The 13,291-nt window shown below is 40.6% G+C and overlaps 1 protein-coding gene across 2 annotated transcripts in view; it reads right to left on the bottom strand.

Annotated features, from left to right (window-relative positions):
- Slc16a4 (solute carrier family 16 (monocarboxylic acid transporters), member 4) overlaps nucleotides 1–13,291 on the bottom strand; it is a 20,886-nt gene extending 7,595 nt beyond the window's left edge. For both annotated transcript variants that reach the window (NM_146136.2, NM_001310705.1), the window contains exons 1-8: nucleotides 13,106–13,291; nucleotides 11,996–12,113; nucleotides 6,444–6,576; nucleotides 5,542–5,685; nucleotides 5,240–5,401; nucleotides 3,301–3,819; nucleotides 1,249–1,460; nucleotides 17–110 (exon numbers count right to left, since the gene is read on the bottom strand). In NM_146136.2, coding sequence (NP_666248.1) covers nucleotides 17–110; nucleotides 1,249–1,460; nucleotides 3,301–3,819; nucleotides 5,240–5,401; nucleotides 5,542–5,685; nucleotides 6,444–6,576; nucleotides 11,996–12,082 — 1,351 coding nt within the window. In that variant the 5' untranslated portion in view covers nucleotides 12,083–12,113; nucleotides 13,106–13,291. The remainder of the gene's footprint in view (nucleotides 1–16; nucleotides 111–1,248; nucleotides 1,461–3,300; nucleotides 3,820–5,239; nucleotides 5,402–5,541; nucleotides 5,686–6,443; nucleotides 6,577–11,995; nucleotides 12,114–13,105) is intronic.

Below are 13,291 nucleotides of genomic sequence, written 5' to 3'. Positions count from 1 at the left end.
GCGACTTAGTTGTTACCTGCTATTGGTGGTCCAGAAAGTACAGCTATCCCGGCAAAGAAACTGGCATATCCCAAAAACTTGTGTACTCTAGAATTCTTAGATAGGTCAACCTGTAGGGAATGAGAATTTAGTGTGAGCCGTTTTAAGGATGAACTTCTCCAGTGTCTTATGTTTACAAAGCGGTGACAAATATCATTAAAAGCAAAGCAAACCAAACCAGAAAACCACACTCAAACTGAACAGTTTGACTCCTGGGATGATTTAGTTGGCTTTTCTTTTTTTTTTTTTTTAAAGATTTATTTATTTATTATATGTAAGTACACTGTAGCTATGTTCAGACACTCCAGAAGAGGGCGTCAGATCTTGTTACAGATGGTTGTGAGCCTCCATGTGGTTGCTGGGATTTGAACTCCGGACCTTTGGAAGAGCAGTCGGGTGCTCTTACCCACTGAGCCATCTCACCAGCCCTTAGTTGGCTTTTCATCCCCAGTGTTAGGGAAGGGAATAGATGTCAACTAGGGAGCTAGGATTGGCAAGGCAGAGTAAGTGTTTTTAGTTTATCAGTGGGGGAACATTGGTGTTTGGTCTAGATAGATTAACCTTTTATATAGTTCAAGAGTGTTTTTACCTCCCAAACCTTAATGATCTTCCTTCTCAATTAGGAAATAGTATTTTGCAATCTGTGCTTATATTAATGTTGAATCCACCTGTGGCTTATTACCAACCATGGGTTTATAAGAAATCTGGTAACACAGGAACTGATTTCATCTTTGGGAACCTGGGATTTTTGCCTAAGCCTCATGCACTTTCCTACACAACTTAAAAACCATTTTAATTCCATTTGAGTTCAGGATTTAAGTTTGAGCTTAATATAGAGATCTTGTTAAAACAATGTCCTTAAAGTACATAGGATTCAAGGCAGCACACAGATGCAATCCTTATTAGCAGACTTATATACTTGTATCCTAGCAAGACCTAGAGACCCCTGGAGCCTCATGGAGAGGAGTAAACACAAGGAGAGTTGGAGTCTTGCTGGTCTCTGTGTTCCTCTTTATCCTGTTCTGTGTGGTTAGTCCTCTTAGCTTCTGTTCCTCACATGGTTAGATGAATAATGACAGTATATAACTAACTGCAAGATTTCTGAAGTCTTGTGTAGTTTTTAAATCATAAAGTTAATATAAAATTTGAATTCTTAGGAAGGCTGTTACTGTACTGAGTCATTTATTACTAAGGAATGAGTCTACTCACCAATACTGGCAGTATTAGTGCCAGGTAGCCACCAGCAAAAATGGCAAAAAGGATGGTATAGGCCATAAGGAGTGGGAATGTGGTGGCTAAAGGAGCAAGCAGGTTAGTCACACCACACAGAATGAGGTAAGACTTGTGGTATTGATACTTCTTGATCCAATTTTGATCAGCAATCCATCCAGAAATGAGCTGACTGACTGTCTCAGTGATACCTGGAACAGTGAATACAAAGTCACTCAATCTGTTTTGTAAGAATGTCAGTGTCTAAGTGTCTTTGCCCAAGGAGTAGGATGCCATCCTGAGGCCAGAGGATAGGAGGGAAAAATGGTTTCATAGTGAAATAGGATATGTACCTTACTTTTTAAAACACCTAGTAAAATACCAGGATGCTGCTTCCAGCTGAATATGAAACCATTAAGTTGTCATGTATGTTCTCTAATTGTATGTGGGATCCCTGTTGACAAGACCATGGTCTGAAGAGGTCCAACAAGTGAGGATATGAAACCTCAGTGTCCCGAGGAGTCATATGGTGAAATGAGAGAAATCAAATAAAATCTTATATTAAAAATATAGACACTGGGACTCTTCTATGAAACTTTGGAATTTAAGGCCTCCAATGGTTGTTAAAGTTAATTTGAAAATACATAAGTCGTTTATATATGTCATTTGGTATGGTGTAATGAGTAAAGTTTAAGAAGCACTTTTTTTTTTTCTATTCAGCATTGTTACTGTTTACCCTATTCTAAGGCATAATACCAGTTAAAAATACCAAAAGTCAATATCATGAAGCCAGGGGTGGTGAGTGCCTTTAATTCCAGCACTTGGGAGGCAAAGGTAGATATCTTGTGAATTTCATCCAGGCCACCCCGGTCTGCATGGTAAGTTCTAAGACAGATTGAGCCACATGATGAGACCAAGTCTCAAAAACAGAACCATGAGTAATGCTGGGGATAGAAGGCTTAGTGGTCCAGTACTACTTCACAGGTGTGAAGTATGAGAAAGCCAGTATGATCTCAAGTTGGTTTGAATTTTAGGGGTTCAAACAAACTGCTCCATTAGTCTCCTAGGATGCACACTGAGACTGTATTACACTATTTGGCCTAATTTGTATAGCCTTAATCTGATCCAAATGGATTCTATCGGACAGTAAAAGAAAATGGTTAACCAAAGCTACTCTTATGAAACAGCATTTTTTGACGGAAGCTTTCTTCAGTGAGAACCTTTGAAACTAGGTGTCTTCAGCTTTGTAAGGGCTTTCTCCCCAAGAAATCTGTAGAAGAAAAGTTAAGTTGAATGTTGAGAATTGTCCAGTTGGAGCAAAACAATTCAATCTCATTCTTTGTTTCAGACTTCCTGTCTGGTCAGTTGAGAGAATCTACAACTTAAGTATTTGACCATCCAACATTTTGTGATTACATAGAATAATTGTTTTTGTGTTTTTAACATACATTCTATTTTAAACACAAGCCTGTGGATTAGTGACTAACTCAACAGGAAAATTGCTTAGCATTAAGTACCAGTAGAACATTATGCTAGCCTGGCACTACACTACATTACATATACATTACATTCATAATCTGACAGTTGGGAGGGAAAGCAGTGTATTATGCCTATCCTATAGGAAAAGGAAATCCTGACCTGGAGGAGAATGCCTTGCCCAAGGTCACACAGCCAAAACAAAAAACAAACAGCAAGAGCCTGGCCTGGGAAGTTAAGCTTCAGAATCAATCCTTCACGTTATTATACCATGTTTTCTAGCTGAGCTTTTCCTTCCCAGATTAGCTGTTGACACTTAGCACCAGCCTTTGAAATTAAGTTTCTTCCCAGGGAACAATTGATGTCTACTGTGTGAGACACCTGAAGGTGGGTAAGGTGAGTTAGGGTCCGCTAGAACCTGAAAGATAGCAGTTGCCAAATCTGCTGAGAAATACACACTACTCTGTTTAACCCCAGAAAACTCACAGTCACTCTCTTGCTTTCTTCCCTTTTCCTTGCTTCTGTTTTAAAATAAAATTTAATAAACTTTTATCAAGCTAAGTTCATTTTTCTTACCAGCTACAGACACAAGGTAGGAGGCATCCATTACGTCAATCCCAAGTGTTTTTGCTCTGGCTACTAGGTGGAAAGTGGGAATGAAATATGCTAATTGGCTCAGGAGAAAAGACCAGGTAAAAATGTAGAAGAAAGGGTTTCTAAAGAGCGAGATATCTAAAAGTTTTTGTTTGCAGTTCCATGAAACAAACTTTTTCTTGTGACTTTTGCCATTGCTCATAAGTAACGGCCTGTTCCTGTGAGGCCTATTGCTGAACTCTTCGCTTTGATTTCCTAAGACAGTTAAGGTTGTGGTAGGTTGTTCAGATTTCTTCATAGTACTGTCTTTGATGAAAGGCTCCTGTGTCTCCTTGCACTTCGATGTCTCTGTCTTGTATGATGCCTCTGGTTCAGTTGCAGACAAAATGCTACCTTTGTTTTCAATGTCAGAATTGTTGTTTGATTGGCTGTGGATGGGTCTTAAGAGCATGCTGGAAGGCACCAAGTTCAATATAATTGCTCCAAATAAAATAAGAGCGCCTAAATGGAAGAGAGAAATTAGAACATAAGAATAGTCTTTCAGCTCATGCTACTGTCTATTCATAGGCTGGGAGGAGGCCAATCTCCATAGTCAAATAATTATTAAAAAATACTACTTTGCCTCCCATGCTACTTAAAAAACGTGTGTGTGTGTGTTTGGGGGGGGGGGGGTCCACTGAAGCCAGAAGAGAATCACATCCCCTGAGCTGGGATTGCAGGCAGTTGTGAAATGTCTGATAAGGATTCTGGGAATGGAATTCTAGTCATCTGGAAGAACAGCAAAATGCCTTTAACTGCTTAGCCATCTCTCCTTCCCTGCCTCCCAAATTTAACTGAAACCACTTAGGTCTATTGACAATATACATGGTGCAAAAATGTAATACTTTAGATATTGGAAAACCAGGAAATTGAAAAGAGGTTATTTTTTGCTAAAGGACAAGTTAGGGGATTGGGAAGTGGGTAATAATCTGATGGCACAAATTTACATTTTAAATAGGTATTTTAAATATATTGTGACTGGATTTTGGTGTAGGGAATATAGAACTAGCTGTCAGGAATCATGGGGGAAAACGTGTTAGAAAAAGCCATTCGGACTTTTTTTCCCCCTTGAAGACATGCTAGTCTTGCCTTTCTTGCCTTTGATGTGAGTACTTGGTTGGTTTTAGGATGTCCAGAACAAAGCCATGACTTAGTGTTTCTGGAGAGAACAAGCTTGTCTCGGCTTTTCTAGAGGCGTATCAGCTGGAGGTTCCCATTTACCGTGGAACTACTGAATAGTCCTCTACATAGGGAAGAGTAGTCAAAACTACTATAAAGGTAGAAATAGACATAAATACATTTCACTAGAATACTTAAGATAGAAAATTATGAAATGGCTTTGTGAAAATTCCTAGTTGATAATATATATAAAAATTGTCTGGTAGGAACATAATCTTTTTACAAATAGTCCATTTATGCTTAGATTTGTTTTTAAATGCAGAGTTTTGTTTTGTTTTTTTGTTTGTTTGTTTGTTTGTTTTGTTTTCTTTGGATGCTTTAGTGAAAAGATTGGAAAAAAAGAGAAAACATTGTTTTCCTAAGCTTTTACTGCACAGCATTTCTAGTTGCACCTCATGCATGGAATTCTGAAAAGAGAATTCTTGAGTTGGGCTGGCAAATAGGAAGATTTCTTCCTTATAAGGAATGGCATGTGTTCCCATTAAATATGTTTATTTCCCTCTCTCATCTTCAGTGCTACATGGTGGTGCCTGGTGGCCTGTAATCCCAGCGTTGTCATGAGTTCTAGACCTGCTAGTGTGTCATACATAGTGACCTTGGATCTAGGAAGAGGAATTTATTAAAGCTTCACTTCTAGTATTCAAAAGGAGGGCTAAACATTACGTTTTTTGTGTTGAAAGTTTAGAAATGTAGACTGACTCACCTGTCCAGTCATAAAGATCTATGAGGAATTTTGTAAAGGGTGCCAACAAAAATGTCAGCCCCATTCCAGAACGGGCAATTGCTGTAGAAAGGCCCAATCGTTTTTTGAAATATTTGGTAATTACCACAGCAGCTACTTGGTACAAGAAAGCAGATCCCAAACCTTTAAAAAAAAAAAAAAGTTTGAAATTAGATCATTAGTTATCAGATCAGATGATGTAGATGAGATAATGTATTTAAGATCTGTGGGCAGCAGGACAGTTTCCTGTTACATCCTTTATGGACTATTGAGTGTGAACTCACCAGGTAGCAGCCCCATGGTCACACAAAGAAAGGGAATGCCTGTGGCCCAGCTGCTGATGACATAGCCACCAGAGACAAGGAACGTCCCAAGAATGGAGGTAGCTTTCTCTCCAAGTACGTCACAGATGATAGCAGCCAGGGGACCTTCAGAGGAGAAAGGGAAAGTGCTAAGTTAATATCCTCAGACATCCCTTAGGCCCTGTGTGTTCTTTGACTGAGTGATCAGAGGAAAGCAAGACAATTGGTATAAGATATTGTATATTCAAAATTGAAATAAAATCATGTTTGTACTAGTGGCCTCTGTTTAGTACAAATTTGCATCGCTAATCTCCATATTACACCAACTAGAACTAAAGGAGAAATTGGTTTAATGTTTATTTTGAATATGATCACATAGTTAGAGCTGAATGGTTTCACTTGCAGGTTGAAGTCTTGGCTCTCTGGGTTTAAAGCCTTACCAGACATAAAACAAAAAAACCACAAGGCATGCAAAAACATCAATCATTAATTAAATACTTGGATTCTTAATTCCTTTTTCCTTTCCCTGTCTTTTTTCAAGATGGATGTTTTTCTGTATAGCCTTGGCATTCTAGAACTTGCTCTGTAGGCCAGGTTGGCCTCCAACTCAGAGATCCACCGTCTGCCTCCCGTGTGCTGGGATTAAAGGCGAGCACCACCAACACCTGACCTTAATTCCTTTTTAACCTTAATTTTCCCAACTTAATTACCAAGTTAAATAGAGCGTAAACACTGATGTCTCTTTCAATATTACATATTGATATTAATGCATATTAATAGGTGAACTTGAATGTACATTACTTCAGCCCTAAAGGAGTGATGGTGTTGTCATGGACCTTTGTGGTCATTCTCCATAGACAGCAAGCTTATTGCCTACTCCATACCTGCAGAGAAACGGAGTGATGACATAATGGATCCAATCCAACCAATTTGCTCTGAAGTGCCTTCAAACTCTTCTTGAAAAACCACAAAGAAAATTGCAAATGTCTTGGTCATTCCCATCACAAACACATTTACCTAAATCAAAACATACAGAGTCCTTGTTAGGTGCAAAGTGGGCTAGAAGTGTTACCAGGGGTTCTATTGCTCCAGCATCTCAGTGCTTGCTCATTTGTCTTACTGGTGGTTTCTGGTTATAGTAGGGGGTGGGAGAAGCAGTTCATTCCTCTCTAAAGTGTCAGGACAGATTCATGGAAATAATCTCATTTAGTCCCCATTTCAAGCTTATGAAAAGGATATGTCACTGTTGTTTTATAGTGAGAGTTGAAGTTTAAGAGAAAAGTTGCCAGTGGTGGTACAGGCACTGAGATTTAGATCCTAGGCTGACTTGACTCCCCACTACTCTCTTTTTACATTCTGTCTCTGGCAGTTATTACAGGTGCCTTAAGGGGGGGTGGGGGGGGGACGGACCTGTTTGTATATAACCATTCCTCAACTCCTAATTGTAAAGGATTCTAGCCACTCCTACCCTGCTTTAATCGTCATTTCTAGTCTTATTTCAGAATAGTATTTCTTATCTGGAGGCAAGAGGTCGAGAATTGGCAACTGCCTAGGAGGCTTCCTAAGAAAAAGAATCCTAAATGTTTTTCTCATTCTCACTTGAAAGCAAGTACGAAATGAAACTTGGGGCTGGAAAGATAGCTTAGCAGTTACAAGCACTTGTTGCACTTCCAGAATACCCAGGTTCAGATCTAGCACCCACAATATAACTTTCTTTAAAAAAAAATTGGGGGGCTGGAGAGACGGCTCAGCGGTTAAGAGCACTGACTGCTTTTCTGAAGGTCCTGAGTTCAATTTCCAGCAGCCACATGGTGGCTCACAACCATCTGTAATGAGATCTGACGCCCTCTTCTGGTGGGTCTGAAGACAGCTACAGTGTATTCATATAAAATAAATCTTTTTAAAAAAATAATAAATTGTACCATTAAATGTAACTACCAAATGTTCTAGACTTATTTCAGGTCAAAATACAGTGTACCTTCTTGTGAACAAGAACCACTAATGTAAGGGGTCATTCTGTAAGCCTTTAGCCTTTAGCCTGTGCGTGAGCTATGTATGTAGAGAATGCTTTTACTTTTTTTTTTTTTTTTTTTGAAACAATCTGTCTTTGAAGCCCTAGAACTCACTGTGAAGACCAGGGATGGCCTTGAAGTCTGTGTCTGCCTCCCAAGTACTGGGATTAAAGACATATGACATATGCCACCACTTCTGGTGTACCTCTATTGTTAATCTTTTGAATTTGGCTGGCTGTTGGTCTTCAATTGGAACTTTTCCTTGTTCTCTTCCTGATGTCTGTCTCTGAGAGCTGTGAAATGGGTGCTCAATAACAGGTTGTGTTGTCTGTTCACTGAGTATCAGGAACACAAAGGCAGAGCTCTAGCATCTGCCCAGCCAGCCCTCTCTAATTTTTAACTTCCTAATTAACTTCTATTTCTACCTTAAAAAGATACTAAAGACCTTTCCCAGTATCTGTATTTTCCCTTAGTTAACCAGGCAGACTACATAAGTCTTGATCCCAATGCCTTGGATTAAGGTTGGTAGGACTCAGTCCTGCTTCATCAGACATTGTAATTGCCTAAACTCCAAATCAAACAAAAACCTAGGAATAGTCCAACCCCTAATTTCCAACTTAAAAGCATTTAGTTTTTTGTTGCTTTTTTGTTGTTGTTGTTTTTCAAGACAGTTTCTCTGTATAGTCATGGATGTCCTTGAACTAACCCCTCCCCCCCAATCTCCTGTGTCCATGTGGTGTGTGTATGTTTAACCAGGCTGGCTTCAAACTCAGAGATCCACCTGCCTCCTCTTCCCAAGTGCCCCTGGAATTAAAGGCGTGGGCCACAACACCTGGCAAAGCAGTTCATTTTCTTGGACCCATAAGAGGATAAAGTGGACCGCCTTTCCCCACCCCCACATTCGTGTGTGTGTGTGTGTGTGTGTGTGTGTGTGTGTGTGTGTGTGATCTAGATCAGCCACGATACTCATTTTGAAATTAGAGTGCCTGTTGTCAAGGTTAATTTTATTTAATAACAGCTCTTTTTATTTCCAGTCCTCTGTAAGGTTATCTTAGCTTATTTGCTTATCCTGACCTTCATAGATAAGTTTCTTCAAAGTCTGCTCTGTCTTCTTCCTCTAATTGAAGTATTCCACTGAAAACCTAAGTGCTCTGACCAAAATTCTCAAAGACTTCCTTGTTGCTAAGTCAGATTGTTGCCATTTCTATCATGTGGCCTCAGCAGTGGCCGTACATCATTGTTCCTGATAATTCCTAAACATCTGCCTACTCCTCTGCTCTTGTTTCCTCTGTGGATGATTCCATTCGTCCCTACAATGATCTCCCCCAATTTTGTCCTATCCCTTTAGCTTTAAAGTTAAACTGTGTATATTAGAGACACAGGTTGCTATATACTTCAGGTGCACAAAGACTATAGCAAACACGTTCTTGGTTGTAAGTTCCTTAGACTTTGTCCAAGATTACACCATTCAAACTGTTCAGAATTTTTCCTTCTGTTCCTTTAACTCTAGTGACCATCATTCAAAACTTATCAAAGTACATAAACTAATGATTCTGGACTCTGATTCCCTGCTCTCATATTCCTCTGCACACCTTAGTGGTCTGTCCTCCCAAAATGCTCAGATCTGCATTTTCACTTACTTCTGGATACTGGGTTAAATCTAGGGCCCGTTTTCTTGCCTGTATTGCAGCTTGTCCAATGGATACCCAGTGTCCAGGTCCATTTGAAGTACTTTTCCAGTTACCTTGCCTCACTAAAACTACATAACCTCAGAACAACCAATTGTCTTAATCTCTCTGTTGTCTTTCCGAGATTATTTCACAGTGCAGCCCCAACTGACTTTGAACTTGAGTTCCTCCTGCCATCACCTCCCAGTTGCTGCAATTACAGGTGGATCACACGTAACTGTGCCAGCACACGTGGTTCTTAACATGTTTTCAGTAGCCTCTCTCCACCTCTGACTTCATCCATCCTCTTGGCTGCTGCTTATAAATGTGTCTATAAATTAGTCCTCCCCACCCCCGTCAAAAAAAAAGAAGGTATTTAATGAGTGGCTACTGTGTCTCAGGCTGTATATTCAGAGTAGGCATACAATAGTGAACGCAACACTGATGAACAGTATAAATGTGGTTCCCTAACCGCACTGAACAGTTTGGTAAGATATACTGTGATGGTTTGAATATTCATGGCCCAGGGAATGGGGGTGTGGCCTTGTTGGAGTAGGTGTGGGTTGTTTAAGGAAGTGTGTCATTATGGGTGTGGGCTTTAAGACCCTCATCCTAGCTCCCTGGATGCCAGTCTTTTCCTAGCAGCCTTCAGATGAAGATGTAGAACTCTCAGCTCTTCCTGCACCATACCTGCCTGGACACTTCTATGCTCCTGCCTTGAAGATACTGGAGTGAACCTCTGAACCTGTAAGCCAGCCCCAATTAAATGTTGTCCTTACAAAAGTTGCTTTGATTATAATGTCTGTTCTCAGCCATACAACCCTAACTAAGACACATACTAAGCCCAGAAACAGTTATATATATAAAGTATGGTGAGTTACAGTGTAACTGCTTTTGTGGAGGAGCTCACAAAGCATACTGAGAAGTTTTTCACTTTTGAGGGAGCTTAAATCTTACGGAAAAGCACACTTGTAATTTACATGGAAATAAATGCATTGCCCTGTTAGGATGTATATTATCCCTATGAGCAGTGAGCTGAGTTCATTGCTAACAGTTTGGTATATTTATGTGCTCCAATAACCATCATCATGTTGCCCAAGTAACATTATTAACCTGATTATTAGCTACTTTTAATTAGCAGTAACTAATCAAATAACTTGTTATCCATTGAAAATAATGCATAAAAGGGTGGGAGAACCAGACTCCAACACCAACAGCATACACCATTTGAGAGGAGGCCCAACCAGGCAGGGCTCTCGGGCTTAAGGCATCTTTAGCTTCCCTATTATTAATGTTTCTATGGAAGGGGAGAAGAAATTCTGTTCTTCAGTAATGAAGCCAGAATTCAACAAATTGTGCTTTATTTGGTAAGTTTTATAATACACAGGTCTAGCTTAGGACCTCTACCCTCCATCCCTCTTTTCTATCATTAGGGAGGAGTAAAGCATTATGTTTTCCCACCTTCAATTTCATACTGATGTTGTCACTCATCTGGACTTGTGTTCCTATCATGTGGGCTGCTTACTGTAAATCCAAGCAGGGCAGGAATGTCAAGAAGAAAGAAGTGTCTTTGTGAGTGTGTCTCAAAATTAAGAAAATGATCTAGGGGTGCTTAAGAGTTATAGGGCTGGGACCACTATGCACAGGGTTATTTGTGGCGCAGCTATGATGGGATCCACCAGTGTTCTAGAACAGACATGCGGGTAATGTACATCACTACTTTTTTTAGATAGCAACTCCAACAGTGTCTCGGAGGCGAGGGTAAGAAGTCTTTCCTTACAATACATGTCAGATACAGAGTATAATTCGAGTTTAAGTTATGGGGGGGGCAGCAGACTGAACTATCCTCAACCCCTACTAATGAAGGGGACTGCCGTGGCTGGCTTTCTATTGCTATGATGAAATACTTGGGAAGGAAAGGGTTCCTTTCAGCTTACAGGCTATAGACCATAACGAAGTCAGAGCAAGATCTGAAGCAGAAGCTATGGAGGAATACTGCTTACTGGCTTGTTTTCCCTGACTTGCTCAGTTTGTTTTCCTAAACAACACAGGACCACCTGTCCTGGGGTGCCAGTGAACTAGGCTCTCCAAACCTATCATTCACCAAGAAAATGTCCTCACAAACTTGCCTACAGGCCAGCCCAATGGAAGCAGTTTCTCAGTTGACATTCCCACTTTCCAGATGCATACAGGTTTGTGTCAAGTAGCTAAAAACAGCATGAGTGGTCTGAAGTATTGTGTACATGTTAGGCTGAGTGGGTGGGCACTTAGTTTCAAGATAAAATCTTAACATGTATGACTGGCTAGTCTTGAACTATCAGCAATCATCTTGCCTCCCTTGCATCCCTTCAACCCTGCCCAGTGCTGGAGTTCTAAGCATCTCCCACACCTGGCAGAGCTGAGTACTTTCTAGGAATGACCTGTGCTAGCTCTTACTTAGTCGAAAATACGATGTCCCCAAATCCCAGTTGCCATTCTGCCAAAGTAGAACTGCCAGCCATGCCTGGAGCATTCTCTGATTGAGAGATGATGAAGAGGCAGCGGAGAGGCCTGGATGGGAAGGCTTCTCCTTTCTCTCAGGGGAACAAACAGCTCAGCTTCTGGGTTCAGCCAAGGTGGCCTCTGATCTTAGCAGTTTGGGCAAGTTCCTGGCTTCCTGTCTACTCAAATCTCAAGATTCCTTCATCGATCTTGTTAGACTGCTTTGAGCTTTTCTTCGTACAGTTCAGCACTTGGAAAGGGGAAAGAAACACTTACCAGGAAAAAATGAAGCACGACCATCCACCCCCATCCTCCATCAAGGGGTTTGGTGTAAGGGGAGGGCGTTTTTTCCTTCTTCACCATGATGCTTCCTGTAGGCTACATGCGGAGATCACTGGAACAGATGCAAAACAGTTGATTCAGTAGTCAAGAAAGTAATCTAACTGTAAGTGGGATATTTTGTTTGTCTTTTTGGTTGGTTTTAAGACCTGCTTTGTGGCTCCACCTGGCCTAGAACTTGTGGCTGTCCTTCCTTTACTTCCTGAAGGCTGCGATTATAGGTGTGCATGTTAAACTATTAAATTTTATTTTGTTCCATGGTATGAAACTTTTCACTTTTCCGTTCCCCCTTAGTTACGTGAAGTCTGCCTGATGTTAATAACCTCGAGTCCCTGATGGGAATGGCCACTCTACTTGTGCTCAGGATCTCCATCAGCTGTAAGCCAGTTTTAGAGGAAGCCATGTGTTACCCATCCATTCCTGTGAACCAGCCCTTGAATCTAAAGAAAAGTTAAATGGGAGGGGGCTCTTGGGTTTAGACAGCCCCTTTTTATGGAGCTTAGGTATTTTAAAGAACTAGATAGCCCAACAAAGTAACTTATCTCTTTAGAGGATACTAGATCAGAAAAACAAATTGGGAAGCCCACTTAGGAAATATGAGTGATTTGAAATAGAGGGTACTAAATAGGTTAAATATTTTGGTTGTGGTGGTGAACTTATGATTCTGCAGGAGACTAGTCTCCACCTTAGGAGAGAGATGCTAAGCATTCAAGATTAGAATGTCATAGTGTGCTAACTTCAGACAGAGTTGAGTAAATAAATACCCACATATTGAGAAAGAACGTGTTCTGAGGAATGGATGTTATCCTCATCTGTCCTTGTGAAAGCAGCCAGGTGTGTATGCGACGCATGTGTGTGTGTTTAGTGTCTAAAAAAGTAAGGTCTGTTAGATTAGACAGAAAGATGCCAGTTGTGAGATGTGTGTGTGTGTGTGTGTGTGTAGGGGGAGAGATTTCTATTAGATAATTCTAGACAGAGAGATTCTAGTCATTCCAGGTCCCTGAGAAGACCAACCCATCACCCAATTTCAATTCCACTTCACCTTACCTTTAAGCAAATGAATCCTCTAGAGACAAGAAAATTTCAGGTGAAAAATTATTTTCCCTAAAACGTTACTCTCTTTCTAAGGCTTCCCATTCCGCTGCTTGGTGGAAACAACCAGGCACTGTAGTCAAGCGGGGGCAGCGCTGAGGTTTAGCAGCTCCTGCCTGTGGACTTTACTTCCTGAGGGAG

The sequence above is a fragment of the Mus musculus genome, chromosome 3, assembly GCF_000001635.26.
Source record: "Mus musculus strain C57BL/6J chromosome 3, GRCm38.p6 C57BL/6J".
In the NCBI taxonomy this organism is placed as follows: domain Eukaryota; kingdom Metazoa; phylum Chordata; class Mammalia; order Rodentia; family Muridae; genus Mus; species Mus musculus.
The sequence above is the reverse complement of the archived record's forward strand: the minus strand, read 5'-3'. Positions and strand labels throughout refer to the sequence as shown.